Consider the following 27,347-nt stretch of genomic DNA (forward strand, 5'->3'; position numbering starts at 1 on the left):
TGACTTGCATTATATGATCTAACTCACTGTTTATTTAAAGAATAATAAAATATAGTTTCATTATATAACTCTGTTGCTGAGTACAATTATTATCCCATGGTAATGACCTGCTTGCACTATTAAACAGCGCTGTTGCCTCGGATACCTGGAAACTGCTTATTTGATTACTAATTATCTTGTAGGTTGCTGCTTCATTATGGGATTGTGCTGCTAGCATGGAATCTGGATCATTTTATTGCACAGATAGTAAATTTTTTCTCACTTAGCTTGCTGTTTACTTTATGTTGCTGCTGTTCACTTGGATGTATTGCAACACATTTTATCACTGCAAGAAATAGGTATGGGTTGGCAATTGTAAAACAACAGTGAAATGGTGCAAGATAGTGTTGTTTGCGATTGGCACACTTTATGCACAGGCCTGCCTACTTGAGGGTTAAGAACATTTTCCTGTTACCTGACTATAATTAATGGAACATGAGTTAAGTTGCTCATATTGCAGAAATGTATTGAGGAAATGTTAGCTGTGTTATTTTTGTTCAGTATAGTCCATTATTTCAGTACATTTAAAGTTGTGTATGCAAGGCCACATTTGTGTGTTGGACATGTCCAGGTGCTGTACACAACAAAAATTTAAAATATGTCTTTGTTTAAATACTTTGGTGCAGGCTTTCATATAATTGTAGATCATGTAGACATAATTGTTTTGAGTGGTCTTATTGGGCCGAATTCGTTCACTTCTCAAACCCCATGCTCTTCTGCACTGAATTCTCAGTCACACCCAGTCAAACACGTGACTTTGCATTGCATAAAATTGGTAACTTTTAAAATAATGATTAATGGAATTTGGGCATTTAGAAGTTAGGTAGAGTTTGCAAACAGTCAGTTTCCCTGCTACCTCATTTCATTCAAACCAGAAGCTGTAATTTTTTTTCACTGTGTCATCAGATGTGGAATCATGAGCTGTTGAAGTTAGAGAGAACCATTTTTGGATAATTGTATTTATTAATGAGTTTTTATGGGAAGTAGTTGTGTTTGAATTAAATATAAGTAAAATTTGCCTGGTTGTTGTTTTTATGTTTGTTTTTTGCATTTTCATAAGAAATATGTTTCCTTATAGTTGCAGTATCTTGTTTATAAATTGAAGTTCTCATTATTGCTACATGGACATGAATCCAACTACTTTTTCTGTAGCTGTTCATAGCAATTTTAATAATTAACATCCCAGTGGTCTAAATTTCTTTCATATTTTTTGTCTTGGTAAGTCATTAAATTGTAAACTAAAATTTTACTCAGTAAAGTAAGGAACTTTTAAATGCTTCATTATAGCCTTTTAAATGGAAATTTTCTGTAAAATACTGTTTTTGCAGGTTAGTTGTCACAAAATTTCCTCTGGTAGTTTCCACACCCCAGATTCAGCCTAAGGGTCTGTAGATCCTAAATACAACCCTATGAGTACATATGTATTTAGTCTTTGTCAGTACTGAATTGTTTTAATGTGATGCTTGCAAATCACTGCTCTGTAAGTAAACTTTTAGTAACAAGATGTCAAGAACTTGTCAATATCTTCTTTCATAAATCATTAAAGTTCAGGTTAATTAATAGCTATAATTCTGTTTAACACTAAAGACATTTTGCTTTCATTCAAGGGTCCAGCTGGCATATTGCTTGCACATTCAAGGTCGTGAGAAAGAAGCCCAGGCTATTTATGCAGCAGTTCTGAAACAAAAACCAGCAGATATTGGCCTAGTGGCCATTATAAGTAATAACTTGATTACTCTGAATAAAGATCAGAATGTATTTGACTCAAAAAAGAAAATAAAAAGTGCCACGCTTGACGGTCTTGAACACAAACTAACTTCACGACAAAGGAAAAAGATAGCTCTCAATCATTGCCTGTTGGCACTTTATACAAATCAGGTATTACTAAAATTTGTTCTAAGTTTTTTTATGGGTTTTATAGTGCTATAAATCTTAATAGTGGCCTTCTCTAACTTTTTGCCTCATTTTTTCATTATCTGAAAAATAATAGTGTGTCAAATGGCGGTGGATATGTTTTCAGCTGACTTATACATAGATTGTAATGGCATTAGATGTTTGATATTTCATTTATCAGAAAGACTATGTTAGTTTCATTTAAACAAGTGTTTTAGTGTTATTTTAAGAATAATAAACTACTTTTATCTAGGTTACGTGTAGTTACAAAAGTTTTCATTTTTGTTGTGCTATGCATCAGGCAACTTTTAAGTACTGTTTAAAACTATGTTCCAATGTTCTTTGTTCGATTAGGGAGAACAGTGTCAGCAACTATGTGAACGATTACAACAGAATTACCCAGATATGGGTGTAGAGGCAGCACTAATTCGTGCTGTACAGTTGGCGAAAGATGGGAAAACAAAAGAAGCTGCTACTGTGCTGGACAAATGCTCTGTGAAACACAAGGACAGAAAGCTGGCTCTGAAATTAGCAGCTGTACAGTTGCTCCTGACAGACGTAAGTCGTAAAATGTATTTATCACTTACTAAATCAAATAGTACTTCATCCGTTCTAGTTTTATTTTATTGTCATTCATTTTGTAGGAATCAGTGAGGTGCCTAAAATGGCTCAGTATTGGTTTTTGCATATTAGATTCTTAATTATTGTTTTTAGTGTGAAGATAAGTCTATCAAAATCACTTTTCTTGTAATCTAGACAATACTGTGATATGCCGAAGTTCACTCCCAAGCATATTTCTAGCTAAATGTATGATTTTTCAGCAACTCATTCATCCCCTCTTAAAAACAATTGGACTAATTCAGCAGTCTAGTATTTCTAATGTTTCCTTGTTTCTGCATAAATGTCACTTTGTGTCAGTAAGCATGTTGGCTACTGAATGGTGAATTGAGCATTTCACTATTTTCTGTGATAGATTTTCCTTCCACATGAAAGAAAGATTTTTAGCTTGTCTGTGGCATTAGAAGCGACTGTTTAGTCTGTGCATCAACTAACATTACAAGCATACACTTTTCAGATAAATTGACATTGAATAATGCTAATAATTGTGTTAAAATTATCAGTTGAACATTCTTCAGTAACTTCATGATTAAATTATAGAAAGAGTAAAGGCAACCATATAAAGTAATTATTAACCAGTGGATAGGCACTTGGACAAGAAGTTGAACTTAGTTATTAATATTCTTCACTGGGGTGGACTAATGAACTTCTTTGTGATGAAGAATAGAGAATGACAAGATCCAGGGAGACTGAGGGACTACGGAGGAAGAGGGTTGGTATATGGGCGAGGCAAAGTACCTCATCCTGGCAGTGGTAGTTGAGAGCTCACATGCATATAAAGAGGTAGAGCTGGAGCAGAGATAAACAGGATAAAGAAAACAGTGTGGCTGATGATTCAAGGGCTTATGAGAGTGAATTACATGCCTATGTACACTCATTCACTCTGTTTACACAGCAGCCTGTCTGTATTGTACTCTACACCTGACACCTCTCCAATTCTCTGCATCAGCACTTGTTAGTGTCCATGTTTCACATTTGTGTGTTATAACTGGACTGATCATGATGTGATTCTGTTCATGGATAAGTGTTCTCTGCTCTTATCCCCTACCTTTGACAGTATGACATCTGAAGGAACTACAGGTCACCACTTGCCTTGTGAAAAGGCAGAAAATAACAAATTGTTACAGTTAAACAGAAAAGGTTACGAAGACAAACTGAGCTAGGTAACAGGAATATGGATTTATCAGTGCTTAAATTTGGAACGTGGAATATGTGTACACTGTTGCAAACAGAAGTGATGAATAGTGCTTTAGAAGAGGTGCTAAGATATGGAATGGGGGTTGTTGCACTGCAGGAATTCAGGTGGAAGTGAAGTGGAGAGGTTTATAAGCAGAAATTCTCTCTGTACCATTCAGGAAAAGACAAAAGACAAGGGGAGTTTGGAGTTGGGTTTATAGTCTCCAAGGATATGCATATGTCTGTTATTGCTTTCACCCCACATAGTGAAAGAATATGTACTCTGCATATGAAAGGCAATGTGACCTTTGTGAATGTATATGCACCTACAGAAGAATCAGATGAAGATACTGTGGACATCTTCTATGATCAACTAAGGGAGGTTTATAATGCAATACCCAGATATAATTCCAGACCAGTTCTTGGTGACCATAGTGCAAAACTGGGGAAGGAAGAGGCATTTAGAAGTGTGTTTAGTAAGGAAAGTCTGCATGATGAAACTAATAATAATGGTATGGGGGTTGCCCAGTTTCCTTCTGCAAACAATTTGAAGGCAGTAAGTACCTGTTTTCCAAGGGAAAAAATGGACATGGAAAATACCAGGAACAAATGGAGCAAACCGAGTAAACCATATATTGATTTCAAAAGTTGGGCATCCGATATGGAGAATGTGCACACTTCCAGAGGAGCTAATTCTGATTCTGAACATTCCCTAGTAGAAGCCAAAATGAGACAGAAACTTTCCATGGCTGCAAAAGGAAGTAGTACCAGAGTAAAGGAATGGAATATAAAACAACTGGAAGATAGTGCTACTATTCAGGAGTACTAGAACAGATTGAGACAGGAGTTACAAACGAAAGATTGTGGAGATGATATAGACAGAGAATGGAACTCTAGTAAAGATGCCTTTAGGACAACAGCACATGAAATACTGGGAGAAAGACGATGACTTAGGAATGAAGACTGGTATGATGTTGCATCTAGACAGGCAGTGGAACATAAAAAGGAAGCAAGGTTGAAATGCTTGCAGCAGAATACTAGATAAAGTCGGGCATTATATAACGAAAAGAGAATAGAGGCGGCAAGGGTATGTAGGAGGAAAAAAAGGGAAGCCATGAAGAGAAAGATAAAGGAGATGGAGGAAGAGCTGTACCAAAGGAATGAAAGCAAGATAGACCAGAAATAACAGCTTCTAAGGACAAAGGGGGGAAATTCAATAACAGATAAACAAGATGTTCTGGATGGACGGAAAGAATACTTCAAGGAAATTTTGGAGGGCAATCCTATAATGAAAGAGCAGCCACTCCATTATACCACAGATCTAGAAATAAAGGAACCGACATTAGGGGAAGTACAGAAGGTAGTGTATTGTCTAAAAAAAATTACAAAGCACCAGGAAGTAACTGCAGAAATTGTAAAAAATGGGGGGAACTGATCTTCTTAAGCAGATCCACAAACTTAAGCTGATATGGGATCAGGAAAGAATCCCAGAAGAATGGGTCTTAGTGTAATTCAACCAATACACAAGAAAGGAGATAAGACCTGCTGTTCAAATTACTGAGAAATTTCCCTGCTGAATGTAACCTATAAGATCTTCTCTAGTATTATCTACAACAGGTTAGCACCATGTGCTTCTGGGTGTGTATCAGTGTACGGATTTTGGCCTAATAAGCAGACCAGATATTTGTGTTGAGGCAAATGCATGAAAGACAAATGAGTATAACATTGAGCTTCATAACCTCTATGTACCGGTATACCATCAAAGTACGTCTCACCTATTCAAGCAACATTGGCTGGTTCCAAGGCTGCAGTGTGAGTGGATGGAGAACTGAGCAAGTGTTTTAGCCATAGTAAAGGAGTCAGACAAGGGGACACAATCTCTACAATGCATTTCAAGCTGACTCTTAACACAACCATGTGGAAGCTTCAGATATCTTGTTACATAGGCACAAAGTTGACTCAGATATGTGCATATGCTGATGATGTAGCAGTTATTAGTAGGAGGGTATCACTAGAGAACAATATGCAAGCTGAAAGAAGCCAAAGAACCTAGAGGCCTTTCTATAAATGAAACAGACGAAGTATAATTTCACCAGGAATGAAATGAATTATTTGCATGGATTTTCAGCAGCGAGTTTCAATTTTGAACATGCGCAGAACCTTGACTATTTGGGCTCTAATATTAACAGCACAAATTCCATGTCAACTGAACCTATGTGTCCTAAGTGGTAATAGATGCTTCCACATGTTTAAGAAATTGTTGGCTTCTAGGTAATTAAATAGGCAACTGAAGCTGCGCCTATATGAGGTCATGATCAGTCCAGTTGTAACCTACGGATGTGAAAGATGGATGCTAATGAGTGTTGATGAGCAGCAGCTCAGGAAATTTTTGAATGGAGAGTACTGTGCAAGATCTGTGGGACAGTTCAGGATAATAATGGTTTCTGGAGATCTAGGATGAATACTGAGCTGGACTGCCTCATACCAGGAGCTGACATTGTAAGACTTAAAAGAATAATTGCCTGGCTTAGACACTTCCTCAGAATGGATACTGGAAGAACAACTAAACTGTTTTTGTATGGAGGCCAACCCGAAGAAGACAGGGGGGAAGGCCATTAAATGGTAGACAGATGATGTGGAAGAAGATATAAAATCTCAGTCCAAAAATGGTGGAGAACTGTGTTGGAGAGAGCAGAATGGAGGAAACTTGTTGATGAGGCTAAAGCCATACAAGGTTGTAATGCTGTGAGAAGATGAAGATGGCCTGAAGTGGAAGTAGAGAGAGTGGCACACAGTTGATCACTGAACTGTGCCTGATTGTTGAGTTAAATTAGAACTATTGCCACATTCTGTGATTGTGTTGGACACTTGATTTTCATCAGTCTATTTGATGGGTACAAGAAAGTCATTGTCCTTAAGGATACTCCTAGCAGTACGTTATATTTCACCAATCAACAATGTATTAGAAATGGTAGGAGAAGAAACAGGAGCAGCTCGTAATTGTTGTACTTCTTGTTTATCTGCCGATCAATCCTCACATGTTGTGACTGTCTTAATCCATCAGATTACTTTTATTCCACCCACAATTTTCCATTATTATAATGACTACATGCATGTATCAGAGGAAAATTCAGTTGATAAAATTAATAAATTATGAGACAGAATTGTTGGCCATTACTTACCTTAAAAGGGTGAAATGTGTGGGGTGGGTCACTATCATCTTTGAGTCTGAGTACCGTCCTTTTTTAATCATCCTCAATATACCCATCTCTCAATGAAGTCGCTATCAGTTCTGAAAGCTAGGTTGTGTGTGTCTTCGTACTACAACACACATTTAAACTGCTGCAGGTAAGGTTCATACCGATCAAATTCATACATGCACAGTTATGTAACACATCTTATAACAATGGGACTATCAACTGGCAAACAGTATTAAATTAAAATGGACTTGCTGGCAACAAGAAGCAGAACACAATTATTCTTGGACAAAGTATTATTTCTAGTGATGGCATTGAGAGACAGTAATGCAAACCAGAAAGTGTTTCAGCTATATGGCAGACAATATAATGTGGGAGTTAGTGGAGAGTATAAACAAATAAGAACTATGATCATTCAAGAAGTGAGATGAGCTGTGTGGGGGATCAAACCGTGCCTCTTAAGTCTGGCAATCTGTACCTGAGATTCATGCTTCTGCAAAAGCATAGCTGTCTCATTATCATTAAGATAGCTGACCTGATTCATTCTGGCGTTGAGAGAATCGTACTCAAACCCCACAATGGACCAAGATGAATTTCTTGCTCGATTGTTTGCCGAAGTTGCCAGTGTCATAAACATGGTAGTTAAAGTTTGACCAGTATACTAGTATATTGTGCTGTCTTAGTTCAACCCCCCCTCTCTTAAACTACCACGTTAAAGGTTTTGAACAATACAAGACTTTTTACGTAAAATTGAGTTCTGTGTTCAGACTACTTAATACATCACTTTTTATAAGGGGGGGGGGGGGGGGGGGGGTTATTTGCCTTGGAGTTAGATACTCAAACCTTGCAAAATAACTATCATCTTGTGAATTATTGCTTCTGTTTATTTAGGAGTTCAGTTTTTCTGAAAAACCTTGAATTCTCAAAGTAATTCATTCTTTTTCTGGAAATATCAATGAGTTAAAGGCTTAATGCAAATTTTAATTACATACTTCCTGAGGTAGATGTATTGAATGGTTGTTAAAAATCACTGAGAGATTAATATTTTGTAAAATGTTTAGTCATTGATTTCTCATGTTAAGGGAGGTGATGCATCTACATCTACATGACTACTCTGCAATTCACATTTAAGTGCTTGGCAGAGGGTTCATCGAACCACAATCATACTATCTCTCTACTATTCCACTCCCGAACAGCGAGCGGGAAAAACGAACACCTAAACCTTTCTGTTCGAGCTCTGATTTCTCTTATTTTATTTTGATGATCATTCCTACCTATGTAGGTTGGGCTCAACAAAATATTTTCGCATTCGGAAGAGAAAGTTGGTGACTGAAATTTCGTAAAAAGGTCTCGCCGCGACGAAAAATGTCTATGCTGTAATAACTTCCATCCCAACTCGTGTATCATATCTGCCACACACTCTCCCCTATAACGTGATAATACAAAACGAGCTGCCCTTTTTTGCACCCTTTCGATGTCCTCCGTCAATCTCACCTGGTAAGGATCCCACACCGCGCAGCAATATTCTAACAGAGGACGAACGAGTGTAGTGTAAGCTGTCTCTTTAGTGGACTTGTTGCATCTTCTAAGTGTCCTGCCAATGAAAGGCAACCTTTGGCTCGCCTTCCCGACAATATTATCTATGTGGTCCTTCCAACTGAAGTTGTTCGTAATTTTAACACCCAGGTACTTAGTTGAATTGACAGCCTTGAGAATTGTACTATTTATCGAGTAATCGAATTCCAACGGATTTCTTTTGGAACTAATGTGGATCATCTCACACTTTTCGTTATTTAGCGTCAACTGCCACCTGACACACCATACAGCAATCTTTTCTAAATTGCTTTGCAACTGATACTGCAATGCAGTGCATTCAGTTGTTTCACTGAAGTGCCAAAGAAACCGGTATAGGCATGCTTATTCTACTACAGAGATACGTAAACAGGCAGAATACAATGCTGCAGTCGGGAACGCCTATATAAGACAAGTGTCCGGTCCAGTTCGATCATCTCGTGCTTCCACAATGGCAGGTTATCAAGATTTAAGTGAGTTTGAACATTGTGTTATAGTCAGTGCACGGGTGATGGGACACAGCATTTCCAAGGTAGCGATGAAGGGGATTTTCCCATATTCTCGTGAATTTCACGAGTGTACTGTGAATCTGGTAAAACATCAAATCGCCGACATTGCTGCGGCCAGAACAAGATCCTGCTAGATCGGGACCAATTACAACCGACAAAATTGTTCAGTGTGACAGAAGTACAACCCTTCCACAAATTGCTGCAGATTTGAGTGCTGGGCCATCAAAAAGTGTCAGAGTGAGAACCATTCAATGAAATATGATAGTTTTGGGCTTTTGGAGCATTGATAACTGCATGACACAAAGCTTTACATCTCAGCTGGGCCTGTAAACACCAAAACTCGACTGTTGATGACGGGAAACGTGTTGCCTGGTGAGATGAGTCTTGTTTCAAATTGCATTGAGCAGATGTATGGGTATGGAGACAACTTCATGAATCTATGAACGCTGCATTTCAGCAGAGGGCTGTTCAAGCTGGTGGAACATCTGTAATGGTGTGAAGCAAGTGCAGTTGGAGTAATATGGGACCCCTGATATGTCTACATATGACTCTGACAGATGACACGTATGTAAGCAAGCATCCTGTCTGATGTGATTCCATTCATGTCCATTGTGCATTCCGATGGACTTGAGCAATTCTGGCAGTTCAGTTCCTAGACATCCAGAAGTGCTACAGAGTGGCTCCAGGAACACTCTTCAGAGTTTAAACACTTCCGCTGGTCACCAAACTCCTGAGACATGAGCATATCTGAGATCCCTTGCAATGTGATTTTCAGAAGATATCTCCACCTCCTCATACTCTGTGGATTTATGGACGGCCCTGCAGGATTCATGGTGTCATTTCCCTCCAGTACTATTTCAGCCATTAGTTTAATATATGCCATGTTGTCTTGTGGATTTCTGCAGGCCCGCAGGGGTCCTATACGATATTAGGTAGATACACCAGTTTCTGTGGCTCTTCATTGTATAATGCCTTTTAAACCATTATGTCCACTTTGGATGTGCTGACTGACCTCGTGTGTGACTTGTGCTGAAAGGTTACTTTTTCATTGCTTATGTGTGAACGCAACATGGATGTCAGGATGTCATAACATGGGTTTCCTAGGAAATTAAAAAGAAAGATCTGGTTCATTCACATAGCATATTCAGTTTTTTTTTATTAATGCTAGTGAAAATTAGTACTCTGAGGACTTTTTCACAGCATTGTGATTCGTCTAACAATTTGCCATAGCAGGATGAATCCTCATTTTGAAACATTTTCCATTGTCACTATCAGATTTTATTCATATTGGACTGCAATAATACCAGGTGGAAGTATTTTTCCATGAGAATGTCACATGTTTCATGCTTTTGCATACTAACCCAGAATGGTATGGAATGCTGAGAGGTTACAGTAACAGTGCAGTTTGCTGTGACAGTGGGAGAACGAAGTGCTTCTAACCTGTGATTTGTAAACTAAACTGTAAATTGAAAGATTGATTGGTATCTACTGGTACAATGTCTAAATGATGAGTCACAAAATTCCCTTCCATTCTCAAAAATTCCAACTCTTATAGAATCTTCACTCTGTCCTTGATTTTTATTGGTCAGCAAAAAAGCAGGAAACAAAAAATTTTCCTACAGCAGAGTTAGCAGTCACTTTCTATTATTTTGAGAAGTTTCGTACACAACTTTATTTACTGACATTGTTGCTGCATGTTTCCAAGTACAGTCTTGTACCTGATGGCTCTCTGCACACTATTCAAAGATTCACTAGCTTGAAGAGCATGCTCTTCCACATTTTTCAATTGAGATAATTCACACATTAAGAACCTACTGTGGCATATCATTTCTGGGGGGCATTCTGGATATTTGTAAATTTCATTATAGAGTTAAAATGATTTTCTGTTTTTGCCACAGTAATGTAAACATGGAGGGGAGTGAGAGGCTTCTGTGTGAATACAGTGTGTGTCTGAGAATATGAAACAAGAATCAGTCATCATACATGACAATCTTGAAGACTGTGATATCTTTCTTTATTGGAAATGATATGAATCATTATATTGTGTATTCAATCATAATTGCACACTGAGTAGTCTCTAATAAGTAATGATGCAACTCAAAATTTGCTTGTACACAGCCCTGACCATGTAAGTGTACCTCCTCCTTCTGCACTTACACTTCAAAGCAAAATTTGTCACAAATAATAAAAATTTGTGCAGAGAGATGGTATTCCAAATTAGAAATATGGGGAAAATCTCTTTAGGCAATGAAGTGGCTTTCTTGTTACTTAGATACATTCCTACATCATCATTAAACTACACATTGAATATTGCTTTCAGGGTGATCGCAAAGAAGCTTGCAAAATTCTTCAGACACTTGGTGATGCAACATTTAAACCTGGAATTGTAAGTGCTCTGGTTACCTTGTACCTTGCTGACAACAATCGTGAAGGAGCATCAGTTGTATTGAAAGATGCTGTGGACTGGTATAGAAAGAATAAGGTAAAACTAGAGAGTATTTTATTGAATTTATAAATGTGAAATGTGTCCCTGTTTTTCCAAATAAATGTATTTCCTTATCTTCTACCGCCCCCTGATTAACAGGAGAGCATGCAGTTTTATCATTAGTGAAGTATAAAACTATTCCGTGTGTGCTATAGATTTGTAACATTGTGTTGGTGTTTTCCTGATCGGTGTATGTGATAAATGTTAAAATTTATTTTCTCTTCATAAACTAATCTGTTGCAAAATGAGAATTAAAAAAATATTTTACATGACAGGAATTATGACTGGGTCATTGTTAAACCTGTTTGACTTGAGTGCAAAATATGTGAAACAATCTTAAGCCATTCTTGCAAATTTTGACACTGATATTTCTCTTAGACTGATAACTGGGTAAAAAATGCACAGGTCAGCACAGGAGACTTGAGTACCCTTTGGAGACAAGCTGCAGAGTTTCACTTGCGAGGAGGAGAGCCAAATGTTGCTGCCAAGAGCTTGGAGGAGTTGCTGAGGCTGAATCCAGGAGACAAAAAGACACTTGCTCAGCTAGTTGTTGCATATGCACAGGTAAAATACTTTGTGTTTGGGGGGGCAGGGGGGTGCGCTTTAAGAAAGTAAAACTTTTCTGTTTTTTAACATCAAATTTGGAATATCTGTTACAATTAGTCACGTCTTTCCTAATGCTTCAGGAAGTAAAATAATTTCTGATTAGTGTTACTCATTGTATCTGTCAGCCATTTCACATTTTTCCACATCTGAGATTAATAGGTGAAGTGTCTTGAGTAATAAATAGATTCCAGTTTTACATAATTCCCAAAATCCACTCTTAAATGATAACAAGATGTCATAAAACAGATATTTGACGTAGGGCTGTCCCTTTACAGCCTGGTGTTAAAATGTAGTACTACAATCACGTTATATGATGATCTTTCTTCAGATTTTTACAGCTGATTTGAGTTCAGTGGCGGTAGTCAGGCATTTTGTCGTCAGTAGTTGTGCGAATGTCTTTGTCATTGAAAGGATACATGATTTCAGTTCGATCCAGCCAAGGCTCAGGCACTGAGCAAGGAATTACCACCTCTGGACTTCACTAATAGAGCAGATGTAGATGCCTTGGAAACCTCCAATTGGATGATGGGCAGCAAAGTGATAAAGAAAGCAGCAGCAAAGGTGGAGCCCTCACCTAAACCAGAGTAAGGAAGACCCTTGATATGATATGAGAGAAAATGTATTTGTTCATTGTGTGCATGTAATTTGTGAGTTCCACATTTTTAAAAAATGTGTGTACTGTATTTAGACAACTGACATTGGTACTACCACAGCATTCTTTGTGGATGGATCACCTGATCATAAATTGTTATTTGTACATGTGTAGATTTAAATATTAATCAGCACTGATGCATTTCAGCTTTTAAGAAAATTGAATTGTATTGTATTGTATTGTATTGTATTGTATTGCATTGCATTGCATTGGTACAGTAACATAGGTTTTGACACGTACTAGGGGTTTCGTCTGAATGAAATGTTGAATCCTGTAAAATAATACATGGGAAATCAAGTATGACAAAAAACACATTAACCCGTATGACAAGTTTCATGATGCACAAAGGTTACTTACGTAAAACTACATTGCTAAAAAGCAATAGTCAGAATTTGGAGCAGCTATGCTCAAGTGAAAAGTAAGATCAACCTTAAAGTCTTTGCCATGTATTGCTGCCACGAAAACAGTATGTTGTGATGTCTATCTGGCACGGACAGTAACATGTGCCCATTTGAAACATTATGACAGAAATAACTGAAGAAAATAAGTTAATCTTAAAAACAAAGTATAAAAAGAACTTAAAGCCTTTTTGAAAATACACAGTAGTCAAGCAGATTAAATATAACTGAGGTGTCTGTTAGGCTTTGCAGAAATTACTATTACATGAAGGACAGAATGACAGAAAAAAATGTTACAAACTGCTGTACAATTCAGAAAATATTTGCATTAAGGTAAATTCAGCAGCATATATCTGAGATTAGAAGAAAATGTTTTGAAACCAGAAGCAGGGAAAATGTGGTAAATAATTGCGTAATAAGTTTTGTGAGCAGTGGATTGAAAAAAATTTTTGTTACATAGTTGTAACTGTTCATTGAGGATGAGGCCATCATTCTTAGAAATATGTCTGAAAATCTCCAGCTCCTTGAGTACATAAAGCGTATGACCTTTCCTTTCTCTATATAAAATGGAAATTTCTTCAATGTGTTTCAGTTTGTGTCCGGAAATTAGCAGATGATCAGCAAAAATGGAATTGTGCACATTAGTGCCCTTTTTTTCCCAACAAATATTGTTTGTACCTGACACTAAAAGACCTTCCAGTTTGTCTTGTTTAATAAATGGGACACACATCACAAGTGATTTCATACATCCTAAATTATGTATCGGAGCTGCTGTGGACTTGATATTGTGAATGAGATTTTGTTGAAAGTTATTGTTTGTACAAAAGGCAACATTGATTCCACATTTTTTAATCAGAAGATGACAAATTTTATACAAAATATGGCCTAAAAATGGAATCGAGAAAACATTTTTGTACTCGTTACTGTCAGGAATAGCACTGCTGCCCAAAGTGGTCACCTTAGTGTCGGTTTAACTTTGAAGATCTCGTCAACTAACATGGGATCATAGCCATTATTAACTGCAGTAGTTTTTATCGTGTTCATCTCATCAATAAGCTTGTCAGCTGACGAAGGTACAGGGGCTACACGATGAATGGCTGAATGGAAAAATGGTTTATGGGAATGAGGATGCACTGAACTAGCAGACACAATTTGATCTGTATTAGTGCCTTCCTGAAAAATACCGGAAGTACGTCTGTCATTGCCAGTGGCAATACTGAGGTCGAAGTAATTAAGCTGACAGTCATTATTTTCTAAGTCACAAGTGAAGGTTTTTTATTTTTTTATTTTTAATGAAGACTGTAAAAATTTCAAATAAATGCTAAATTCCTTTCTGAGAACCACTGTATACGATCAAAGCGTCATCTACATACCAAGCATAATACAAAATACCAAGATGAGCAACTGAAAAATATTGAAGAATTTCTCTTCGAGAAAATTAATGAAAATATCAGCCAAGATGCCTGCCATTGGGTTATCCATTGCCAGGCCGTCAGGCTGGTGGTATAGTTTGCCAGCGCAGCACACATGGCAAAGGCTAGAATGTTTTGTTTTACTTTTGACTTGAGCATAGCTGCTCCAAATTCTGACTATTGCATTGAAATCATGTAATGTACAGCGGGGGCCATTAATTAATGGATTTATTAATATAACAATTTGATTTTTGTTTTTCACTTGATGTTCGTCGGTGCCTTCTGCCTGGTGGCTAGTTGCAGCATCTGTCATGTTGCCCAGAACTAGATAGAACCACTCCGAAACTCATGTGTTGAACCATCAGCAGCTAAATTCACATGTTGCTGACACAGTAACACTATCTGTGTGTCTGACAATCTGGCCGACCAATAGGGATGCTTGGAGAGGGTCAAGTGAGGGTGGAACTGCAGCCAGCTGTTGGAAGCAGACACGCTGTTCGCTCTCTTCTGCTGGCAGCTTCTGACCCGACGAGACGTTCTCTTCTCCTGCTCTCTTGGGTGGCTGCCCATTCAGTCTCGGTGGCTTCTCCAGGCCTGCCTTCCTTTTTTATGGCAGTAAACGTTCGTACAGTAAAAACTGTTTGCTTTTTCACCTCGACGGGTTTTCCCCTCCTGGCCAATCCTGACGCATTAACAGCAGTTTTACATAAGTAACCTTTGGGCATCATGAAACTTGTCATCTTGATTAATGTGTTTCTTGCCATAATTGATTGTCTATGTACTGTTTTATAGGATTCAACATTTCATTCTGATGAAGACACCCCTGCAGGTGTCGAAACCTAGGTCACTGTACCTACCATTTATGCAACCAGTTAACTGTTTAATCCTATGTTGAAACTAGTATACAGCTGCTGAGTAGTAGCAATGTTCAAAACTGTAAGCTTTTAAAAGAAGCATTTTTGGATTGTGGTATCCCACCTATATAAGATGGAAAAAGAATTAAGCCATACAGCCTCAGGAGGAAATAAGACAAACTCTAATCTTTGTGAGCTCTTTTCAGGTCTTTTCTTATTTAGTTTCACCATTCGTATTTAATGTAGTAGGATTTTACCTAGACCTTTCCTTTTCCCTTCATCATCCCATACTGTTCATTCTCACTGCATTTGTTGTTTTCCTCCATCTTTGTCTGTTTGCCAGTCCATCTTCTCCCCTCTCCTCTGCAGGTATCTTTTTGGCTTACTTCTTTTTGGTATTGTATACATCCCTTGCATCTTGTATCCTTGTCTAAAAATACGTCCCAAATTTTCTGTTAAGTCATTGTACAGCTGCTTTAACTCTCACATTACACCAAGTTTATTCTTAAATCTTTATATGTTGCTTGCTCTTTTACAAACTGATACTGTAGTTTCAACAGGTGTTGTCTTACACTTTTGCCATTCCTCTTCCCCTGATCTGGGCTCACCGTACGGTATCTTGTCTTTTTGACGCTTTTGTCTTGTTCCTTGCTTTGTTTCCACACTTTTACTTTCTCTCCTGTTTTAGTGTTCCCCTTATTTCTTCATGGTTCTCAGATGTGGCAATAGCAACTGGTTGTCATTTTGTCATTATGTAAGGAATGTTAGGGTGCTAAATTTTACCTAAGTGACATGCCCTTCCAGTTCCCTGTAAAAGATGATATAATCCACAACAGCCTTCATGCTATTGTCTCATTTCTTTTACGAAGAATTTCCAGTCGTCAGTGTATGAAGAATTTCCTATAGTCAGCCTGTTTCTCCAATCTAATAACCTTCTTCCTTTCTGCTACCCCAACCTTCTTTTTCCAATACCTTATATCCATTTCTTTCCGTGCTGACATGAGCATTCAGATAACCTGTAATGATCGTATTTTGGCAATTTAGCTGTATTGGCATTTTTCTCAATCATCTTCTTTCCTGCTTGGCAGTCTGCAACATCTCAAAACTCTACATCTTTACCTATACTTTAACTTTCATCATCCTGTCATATTTCTGTCACTTCAGCTTTAAGTACAGTTCCCAGAACCACCCTCATTCGTTTATTGTATTTTCCTTATTACGACTGCAGTATACTGGAAACCTCTCCTAAACTCTGTTCTTCTTATTTGCTAAACATTGCCTCTCCTGATCGTAATATGCCGAGTTTCCTACTTTCCATCAAATGTACAATTTCTTATTTTCCTGTCAAATCTGTAGGTTCAATGTTCCACACTCAAGTCTGCTTCCTCCATAATCATTCTTTCTGGGACTTTTTTTGTTTTCTTCTGCTGGTTTGTTAGGCCTAACCAGAGCTCCTGATATAACATTTTGTTCAGGATCCTGTGTGGTGTTCACAGGTTATGGTAGCAGTCACAGGGTATATACATTTCCCACTGTACTTCACCCTCAGAATCATTCTGTATCCACATCTACACTCACAAAAGCACTATAAGTTCACAGCAGTGTGTTTCTGTAGTCCCACTTATTACAGTTTCTTCCCATTCTATTTGTGTATGAGTGCTGGAGGAATGATTATTTTAATGCATTTGTGCACATTGTAATTAGTCTTACCGTATCTTTGTGCTCACTATGGGAGCAATACCTTTAGTGCTGTGGTATGTTCCTAGGTTTCTTGCGTAATTTTTGGTTCTTGAAGCTTCGGAAATCTTGCCAGTTCAGGTTTTTCAGCATTTCTGTGATGCCATCCCATGGGTCTAAGAAATCTGTAACCATTTTTTGCTGCCCTGTATTGATACATTCAACACAGTTCAGCAATATTGTGGGATTCGTACCAGAAATTTTTAAGCAATCTTCTTTGTAGAGTCACTGTATTTTCCAATTATCCTACCAGTGAATTGAAGTCTGCCACCTGCTTTACCTACAAAGTGTTACACCCAGGCACTTGTATGAGATGACTAATTCCAATTGTGCGTTATTGCTATTGTGGTCATAGGGTATTATGCTTCTGTGGTTTGTTAGATGTACAGTTCCACATTTCTCAACAATTAAAACATATTGCTAATATTCACTTCACTTTGTGAAGTGCACAATTTAAAATTGCTGAACATTTAAAATAAGTTGCTAGTCTCTGCACCTCTGTGAAATATTATAAAGATCTGACTGAATATTTGTGCAGATTTTTCATGTTCAAAAAAATCTGACTTTGCTGTTGTCTGCCAGATTAAGACATTATGAACAGAAAGGGTCCCAGTATGCCTCTCCGGGGGCACTCCTGAATTTACTTTTGCATCTGTCAGTGACTCTACATCCAAAATAGCATGCTACCTTGTGATTGAATTCTGCTACAATAGTCATTGAAAGCTTGCTCTTTTGACAGCCAAGTGTTTTTCATAGGCTTATGCTTTGTCTTTCATAGGCTTATGCTTTGTCTTTCATAGGCTTATGCTTTGTCTTTCATAGGCTTATGCTTTGTCTTTCATAGGCTTATGCTTTGTCTTTCATAGGCTTATGCTTTGTCTTTCATCTGTTGTGCAGTAGTCCGTGTTTCTTTACAGAGCCTGTATATTATGGAGGGTCCTTTCTATTATGAACTGTTATATTGAGGTACAGTTTCTCTATGTGCTACTGTTCAGAGCTCAATGTTTGAAGTTCCTCCTTGAGCTATGATAGTAGTACCTCTTTATCTAGTGTACTGAACATATAAAATCTTTCATCTTGTTTTAATTACTTCTTCTACTTTGGTAATATTCGTTGCTACAGATGTCTTATGGTCATACTTAGCTCCAGCATGGACATCCTCAAACAGGTCAGATCTATTTGTTGCCTTTAGAATTAATACGCTACGTGATCAAAAGTATCTACACACTTTTATGTACTGCAAAACTGACCATTAGATGTCACAAGAGGCGGACCAACCAGTATAAAACAAGGTGGGAAGTGTTGTTTTGTCACTAAAAAAGTAGTAACAGGATGGGTCACTCAGGACAGTTCAGTGACTGTTAATTGGCGTATAGCATGATGCCACTGGGCAGTGGAAGAGGAAATGAGTGAATCGGAGTGAGGAATCACACTGTATCCTGTGGCAATCTCATGGAAGGGTGTGGGTTTGCAGATACCTGGAGAAAGTTACCTGTCATCATATGTAATGCCAGCACTGAAGTATGGGGGAGATGTTACAGCATGAGGGTGTTTCTCAGTGTCGGTGTGTGGTCCTCTTATTTCACTTACAAAAATGCTAAATATGTAGGTGTATATGCACATTTTGCAGCATTGTGTATGCTTACAGTAGAGGAACAGTTCGGAGATGATGATAGTTTGTATCGGCATCATAATGTACCCTGCCATAAAACAGCACCCGCGAGGCAGTGGCTTGTGGACATCATCATTTCAGAAATGCAGTGGCCTATCTGGAGTCCTCACCTGAACGCAATGGAACACCATTGGGATGAATAAGAAAATAATTTGGCTCCATATCCCACTGCCCGCCTTCTTCGGTGTCTGCTCTTGAGGAAGAATGGGCTGTGATTCCTCCACAAACAATGGCATCTCATTGAAAGTGATTGAGTAACTTCAAGTCATCATAAAGGTGAATGATGAATAGATACGTTTTTGACATGAGTGGGCTTCATACTATTTGGTGTAATTATGCAGTGCAGGCTCACAGCCAGTATTGATGTACTGGTATATTTCTTGTATGGGCATTAAACTGTGAGCTAAGGCATAATTTTGTGGTTAATGTTTTTTCTTCTACTCCAGGAACTGTCCTCAGATGTTACTAACATGTAGATAGTTAATGTCTTTATGTAGTCTGAGGGTGTCTGCCGCAATAAGAGACAAAATGTCAGGCATAAAAATGTGCCTTAGACCTTGGCCTGATGTCCATAAAACCAATGTGACAAAAGATATCCGTTCTTTGTAATTAACAATGTAAGAAAAGGCAGATTGCTACTTACCATAAAGAAGACACGTCAAGTTGCAGACACGCACAATTAAGACATCGTGCCTGTCTGCAACTTGACACGTCTTCTTTTATGGTAAGTAGCAATCTGTCTTTTTCCTACACGTTTGATATTTCTACCCCCAAGTTTCCATTGTTTGATTTCGTTCTATGTAATTCTCAGAGAAAGCATTTAATATTGTTTTACATGGTATCTTGTCATGTTCCCTGCTAACAAAACTAGTTTCATCAATTGAGTGTTAGATGATTAAAGTCTTCTTCAGAGATGAAAGTATAATTGGGAATCACAGATAATACTGAAGCCAGGTATCTCTCTCTCTCTCTCTCTCTCTCTCTGAGTTTTTGGTTACATCTGGGGGTTGGTCTGGTGATTGGCAGAAAGATTCAGTTAAGTTTTTGCCTATCCTTGATGCTGTGTATTGTCCAAACAGTCTGCCATGTGGCTTCGGGTTAGATGTCAATGGATTTGAATTTCTCTATTGCACCAAATCAAACACACCCATTTCCTATTAGCTTATTCTTTTCATATATATTTTGCTTTACAGCAAAAATTTCACCAGTGTCAATTTTCGATTTTGGCCAAGTTTTTTTACGTAGTAGTACGTAAGCTGCTCTGGTTTTTAGGAGTGCTTCAAAGTTGACTACTTCAGCTGTAGGTCACTGGCATTTTAATAACCTCATGTGGCATTTCTTTGGATTCTATGGAAATAGTTTGGTATCTCCTACAGCTATCATTGTCTGAAGTGGCTGAAGAGTTTAGAAATAAAAAAAAATCCCTAATGTGGGGTCAGCTACCTGGGTTAGACGCCTCTGATGTGTAACATATCCTGATATAATTTAGGGGGGCCTGCAGTTCTCAGTCATGTGGTACAAATGTCACAACCTAACTTGTCACAGAAACTTTGAAATCTATTCCAACCCTTCCACTTGGCCCAGAATCAGGGGCCTATGGTCAGTGTTGGAGACAATGCTGCAAATGTGAGCTTGTTTGAAATTCTATGAGCAAGGCTGGTATTCCAAGCTTATCTGCTGGTTGCTGGAATGCTCTTCTCCCAATGTCGTGGAGGTAGGGTTGGACTTGTAGGAGACAGTGTGTTTAAAACTGAAATACACAACATAAGGTTTCTGAAATCTTACTGCTGTGTAAGGGTCATAAGTGTGTGTGTGTGTGTGTGTGTGTGTGTGTGTGTGTGTGTGTGTGTGTGTTTTTGTTTGTTAGTGGGGGGGGGGGGGGGGTTGGGGGTTGGCTGGTTATTATTCAAATTTAAAGTCTAACTACAGTCATTAGCAGTAGGTTTCAATACACACTGATTAGTATAAACTAATGGGGCTCTTCAGAGTGAAAAAAGAATAAAACTATTTGAAAAAGAATGTGTAGTCTACTTGCTAGGAACAACTGGAGCAGGGTCAAATAACACTCTTAAAAATCATGGTTGCATCTGTAGATATTAGTCATTGGCAAGTTTGTTGTGGAATCTATGGAAAGTAGGAAGAATAAAAAGGAAATACCTACAACTATTGAAGGGAAGGAGAAATTGTTACAAACATGAAATATATAGTTTCTCTCCCTAATATTTGACGAAGTATGTGTTGGTTTTTGAAGAGCAGGATTCTGTTGCCATACTGGAATGTTTGCTCCCAGGGTTTATTTACTTTATCCGACTGCAAATTTTGTGTGTATCCTCTAGGAATTTCTTTAACTTCTCTTTTGGGAACCGTGACCAGTTTTATCTTGTAGCACTCAGTTAGTCTTTCTATTTTCTTCACTCACATTCCCCTCCTTCCCAGTCTCCCTCATCACAGTACTGAAAAATTTCAGAGTGGTTAAAAACACTGGACCCATATTTGGAATGAGGGGAGTCCAATTCCTTGTTACTGCTGTCCTGTTTTATGTATCTACAGCTTGCTTATTCAATTTAAACAAATGCCTATTATTTGTATTGTTTTGCAGCCTCTACTGCTCCCTTTCCATTCCTAATGTAGCTAATGCTCCGTTTATAACAACTACAGTGCCAGTGAGAAGTTAAACACTTAACCTTTATTCCCTTCTTTTAATATTACCACATTGTCTCCACATTCTACTCCATTAGTGTTGTCTGTATCAAAAATTCTCAGGACTGTGTTAGTCAAATTTCCCATTGCAATCTTTCACAGCAAAATAAAATATTTGTTATTTTAAATATGTCAAAGGCTTCTATTTTTAAGGTACATTCCTTAATGTGCTCCCACATAACCTTCAATACTTCGATGTTCATCTTTTCTTTTACCAACTATACAGTTTCCATATACATCTTATATGATCTAATTATTCTTTCAGTCCACACATTGTGTTTTGCTGATTTCATTGTAAAGCCAAACATTGAGGGATAATGAGTGCCAAAAGAAAGAAATTGGCAGATTCGAGACTAATAAAAAGTTACTGGTTATTATTAGTTTTCTTGGATATTGATTAAAAGCTTTAAAGCTGTAACTGGTAGTTAATTTGACAGGTTTTTCGTGCAGTGTCAAAAATTACTATTATAAATCGTGGTGGTGGTGGTGGTGGTGGTTGTTAGTGTTTAACGTCTCATCGACAACGAGGTCATTAGAGATGGAGCGCAAGCTCTGGTGAGGGAAGGATGGGGAAGGAAATCAGCCGTGCCCTTTCAAAGGAACCATCGCGGCATTTGCCTGAACTGATTTAGGGAAATCACGATGGCTGGAGACGGGATTGAACCGTCGTCCTCCCGAATGCGAGTCCAGTGTATTATAAATCTTGATTACAAATAGTTACTGTGTGTGTGTGTGTGTGTGTCCAGGAAGTCGTCACTCATGGTTACTAGTTTAGTACAGGAATTATTATGTGAGAGATGCATGCAGCATATTCTCCTGGTTGGAGGTCAAATGTTAAAGTATCTCCTTCACTACTATCTCTAATTTTGGCCAGAAAAGATGATGCGCCATTTTAAAATATACTGCTCCAAGTTGGTGTTTCATCAGTTGGCAAAAATGATTTTATCTAGTTCCTCCTAAAGTATGCCCATGTCAAAACAACTCCTTTTGTAATGCTTCCTTCCTTTCAATTTCTTCTTGGCTGATGAAAGCAGATTTAATTACATGATTGCTCACTGCAGAAGCAAAATAGATCGGACCTCCAGTGAGGACAAAATGCTGAATGCTTTTTTTGAAAAATTTATGGACTGGAAATGTCTGTTAGACTACTGCTGAGGAGCAGAATGCTTTAATAAGTTTTATTCACCCAGAAGTCTCAGAAAATTCATTTTATTGTCCATCAAGGAGTGAAAAGTGTTGGATTCCGTAACAGCGTGTTATTGCAGTTATTATAGCATTGTCAGTGGCATTGTCTGACTGGCAGTATAGTTTTCCTCATAAGATTATACAGCAAATCAATAAAGCTTTAAAAAATCCATGCTGCTTGAGGGGAATATAATCTTAGGGTCCTGAAAAGATAGCTCTTCTAGCTTTCAAGGAACGTATAATCAGACTTGGAATCCTGTATCTGGCTTGGGAACCTGTGGTGAAGAAACCCACCAGTGGCTGCTATTGCACAACTATTGGGTGTGGCCCCTGTGATGATGGGGATGTTGGTTTTCTCAGTTTAAAAGAAATCAGTAGTAATTAAGCCACCACTTACACAATTTTTCATCAGATCACATAAACCACAAACTATGCAAAAACAAAATACTCTTAAATTATCACGTCGGTAGCATTGCACGTTAAAACGACTTGCACAAAATTCTCTATAGCAAAAATCGTTAAAAAAAAAGCAGACTGCTCTGAACTTCCCTACAACTGATGCAGTGTGAAATGGTGTAAAACTTTAAAGCAGTTTATATGTTGTATATTAACAGCTGTTGTACACAAATTTTACTGCCTTGACGCCCAGTGCCTTGTTAATGCACACTAAAATTTTGAAGTTCATAACCATTTTGATTCTGTAGTTACCATAGCAGAGAAACAGACTGAAATTTTGTGATGAGCAATGATAAAATACACCCTTTTTTCAGTATCTCACATCCTAGTAATCAGAACTTTTGAAATTACTTTCCCCAGAGAGTGGTAAAAAATGGTGGAACATGATAAAAGATGCCAGATTTGAGTACCAGTGGAATAGGGCACCTCCACCTTGTCATTTTTTAGGGCCTTTATGCTTGCATTGCAAAACCAAATACTAATGAAAAGCTTTTAAGAGTTTGCAGTAGATACTTCCTTTTTTTTCTTTTTTTCCTTGACATTATTCATATGAAAATTGCTCAAGAAATCTTGAGAGAACAAAACATTGTACAAGACTGTTTAATATTATTTCTTTACAGAAGGTATTGCCAGAGATTTGTCTCAAAGTTGCCAAAAACTCAGGGTGCAATTCTGATAGTTGCACTATAGCGTCAAACAAATGACTATATCTGTGGAAGTATTAGATTGACTGAAGTAAAACTTTATCCATCTTTATTGTGAGCATGTGTGAATGTTCACACACAATTTCAGAAAAACCTGTGGTCCTCCAGGAACCCCCAGACCACTTGTCATGGAATGACACTATTGATTTTTTCGTGTAAATTGTACAACTATCATTCTATTGCACACATGCTTTGTACTCTCTCTCTCTTCTCACATGTTTATTGCAATATCTAATTCATATCCCTTCAACTGCAATTTATCCAATAAGGTTTTGTGGTTTTTTCCCCCATTGTTCTCTTCTGTGATTAGGCAGTATATTTAAATTCAGTAATGCATTTGTTAACTAGCAAGAATGAGGGAGTAGACATTATGAACTATTATCAAAATTGGGGCAAATTTCTATTAATGATCCAAATAAAAGTTTTATGTGGGTATTGTATTCCAGTTTCTGTTGGAGTGAAAGACGCACAGCATAACTATTTGAAAGGCCATATAACCAAAACAACTGGAGATATAGTTGACACTTGCATGACCTTATTGTACATGTACAGCATGTACCAACCCAAAACAAAATTGATGTCAATACTATCTGCATGCCATGCCAAGAAATGCTCTCTTTGTATTGTAATTGCTTGGATCTTCTTGCATTATATGTAAACTTAAATATCAGCTGCTACATCAAAGTGGGATTTCAAATGAAGAATCTATCTTTTAGCACACCTCGTGATGAGCTTTTGCAGAAGAAAAAATCCAAACGGAAACGTAAGCCCAAGCTTCCGAAGAACTATAACCCTGATGTCCCTCCTGATCCAGAGCGCTGGTTGCCACGGCATGAGAGGACTGGTTACAGGAAAAAGAAGGATCGTCGAAACAAGGATATTGGAAAAGGTACTCAGGGAGCTGCAACAGGAGCAAGTGACATGTAGTAAGTATCTCCACATCATCTCCTTTCTTATGCTGAGTAATTTGGAAGATTTCATCCTTAAGGCAGCTTTTCTTGTATGCAGTGGGGAACTTACTTTTTTGGAAAAGTGTGTGTGTGTGTGTGTGTGTGTGTGTGTCATCTCTGGCTTTCTCAATTTTGATAAGTGTAGCCACAAAATGTAATGTGTGGTTGTCAAGTACCGAAAATAATTACAGTCAGAAAAGAGTTCTATTTCAGAACATTGTTGCATAATTCAAATAGACAAAAAACCAATTTAAAGGAATTAATGTTTCACACAGTCTTTGCTGTTAATAGTTGCTGCACATATTGTACTAACATTTTAGAAAAGCGTTATGACATTTCACACTTGGAAATGTGTATGGCAGTTAAATTACAGTTTTAAGTGCTCCAGCGATGATAAATTTCGTTTTTACTTCTCATATAATCACATTAATCTTCTTCCTTTCTCAGTATTACAACTGCATAAACAAACAAGATTCAGTTATACAGAATGTAACTAAAACATAAGAAAGATGCTGACAGGACTCACACTTCGTAGAATAGTGACCCTAAGAGGATGGGAAATCACTAAAACTCACAGTTGTGAGGTAAAATTATTGTTTGATATGAAGACAGAAAATAAAAGGAATATGAAGTGGCATAAGAACTACATTTTGATACTTTCTAAACAATTTAAGATTAAAGAGCATATGGGAGGAGGTGGAGCATGGCTCCATGTGAAATGATTATTGGCTGAGCAGGACAGCTAGAGGTACATTGAGAACAGTTTTGAATATTTCTGAGCCAATATCTGATTCCCTTTTTAGTATTATGGTGCATTCTCAGATGTAATGTCTGAGATATTTTGTTTACCTCCCCTGCTTGGATTTATTTTTGAAATGTTGAAAAAAAAATGGTTTTCATATGAAACTTGTCCTATGAAGAGTGAAAGTGTTTTGTTAAGGTCAGTGATATGAGGAAAGACAACCACTCACCATATAGAAAAAGTATTCTGCATCATACAGACATTAAACCCTTATTGTGTACTGTAGGTAAGTTCAGCTCTTGTATTCTTCATTAGGGCATGCTTATTGGAGTTTTCTCAGCATCTCTCCTACACTGTGAATGTTCTTCCTGGATACTGTAATTCATATTCCATGCAGGCTTTTTCAGAGTTCTGGAAGTTATATAATTTTTTGCAGTGTTGTCAATGGTAAACATAGTCCAGATGTAGTAATAGTATTTCATTACAACTAAATACAATGTACTTTAATAGTTCTCGTATATCCTCATTAAAGCACAGTTTTTGGTAATGCTGAATGTATCATTAAAATTACTGACAATAAAACTTTATTTTAGTGATATCACAAAGATGCCAAGTCAGCAAGTCAAAGCATCTCCCAACCCTCATGGAAGTCCTGCACCAGAAAGTGCTGGTCCAAGGCAGCAGCAGAGGAAGGTGCAACAAAAGAAGAAGAAAAAGGGTGGAAAATGGTGATGAGATTTACAAAAAAGATGACAATCGCAATTATAGTTCATGTATTAAATTACAGTGTAAATGCTCTGTGCTAATGTCAGATTGTATACAGTTTCAAATAAACATACTTTTTGGTTGAAAAACAGAAATGGAACTTCAGGACTTAATCTTTTTTTACATGGATTTTGTTACATGTCAGAAATTCCCTATTGTTAAAAATCTTATAAGTTTCATGTCAGTAAGATTAGATATGTAAGAAAACATGGGTAGCAATTTTCCACCATCTTTACTGTACTACTCATCTCTACACAGAAAATTACCAAGACGACATGTGGTTACTCCAAATTACTATACATAATAGTTATAAACTGTACTAAATTAACTCCATCTAACTGCAATGTTAATTAAGTGAGAACAGTAACATAATAAAATCTTTAAGTAACAAAATATGATTATTTGAGATTTTCTTTAATACGGTCAGGACATTTGAGTTACTGTTGGTGAAATCTGTAGAAATATTGATGCACTTTGTTACTAGACAATTGGCACATTTTGTAAGAGATGCTGTCAGGATGTTGGCAGTCTTCCAATTACACATCTGTGCATTTCAGCACTATCATTGTGGACTTCATATCTGCTGGGAAGATTAGAAAGAAATGACTAAATCTTCTGTGTACTGATGGTACATGAAAGACGGGGATATGTCATGTTGAAACTAGAGGAGACAAAGGTGAGAGTAAAGAATTATTGAAAGTAAGGTTGGAGGGATTTGTTGCAGTATTTTTTAAATAATGGATAAAAGGATACCAGCAAGATTACATATTATTTGCATGTGTGAAAACTTAAAATCCTATGGATGTTTGTGTGTGAAGAACAGGATATCCTTGATGAACAGGGTGAATAATCCCAAAAAATGAATGGAGTTAAGTTTTTGACAACCACCTTGACACACAGTCACAGAAAACATTCTGACAGTTACATTGAACTTGTGGTCATGGAATGACCTTTAGGATGTGGGGGTGGGGTATGGGGGTGAGAAGGGGTGGGGTGACGTAGGGAAGATAAGCAGGGTGGTAGAG

The 27,347-nt window shown here is 37.6% G+C and overlaps 1 protein-coding gene across 1 annotated transcript in view; it reads left to right on the forward strand.

Annotated features, from left to right (window-relative positions):
• LOC126365950 (signal recognition particle subunit SRP72) overlaps positions 1-26,417 on the forward strand; it is a 46,382-nt gene extending 19,965 nt beyond the window's left edge. Inside the window, exons 6-12 of the mRNA XM_050008734.1 lie at positions 1,647-1,917; positions 2,287-2,490; positions 11,325-11,486; positions 11,895-12,053; positions 12,522-12,679; positions 24,582-24,791; positions 26,151-26,417. Coding sequence (XP_049864691.1) covers positions 1,647-1,917; positions 2,287-2,490; positions 11,325-11,486; positions 11,895-12,053; positions 12,522-12,679; positions 24,582-24,791; positions 26,151-26,289 — 1,303 coding nt within the window. The 3' untranslated portion in view covers positions 26,290-26,417. The remainder of the gene's footprint in view (positions 1-1,646; positions 1,918-2,286; positions 2,491-11,324; positions 11,487-11,894; positions 12,054-12,521; positions 12,680-24,581; positions 24,792-26,150) is intronic.
• Positions 26,418-27,347: the final 930 nt, after the last annotated feature.

Source organism: Schistocerca gregaria, chromosome 4, assembly GCF_023897955.1.
Source record: "Schistocerca gregaria isolate iqSchGreg1 chromosome 4, iqSchGreg1.2, whole genome shotgun sequence".
Classification (NCBI taxonomy): Eukaryota; Metazoa; Arthropoda; class Insecta; order Orthoptera; family Acrididae; genus Schistocerca; species Schistocerca gregaria.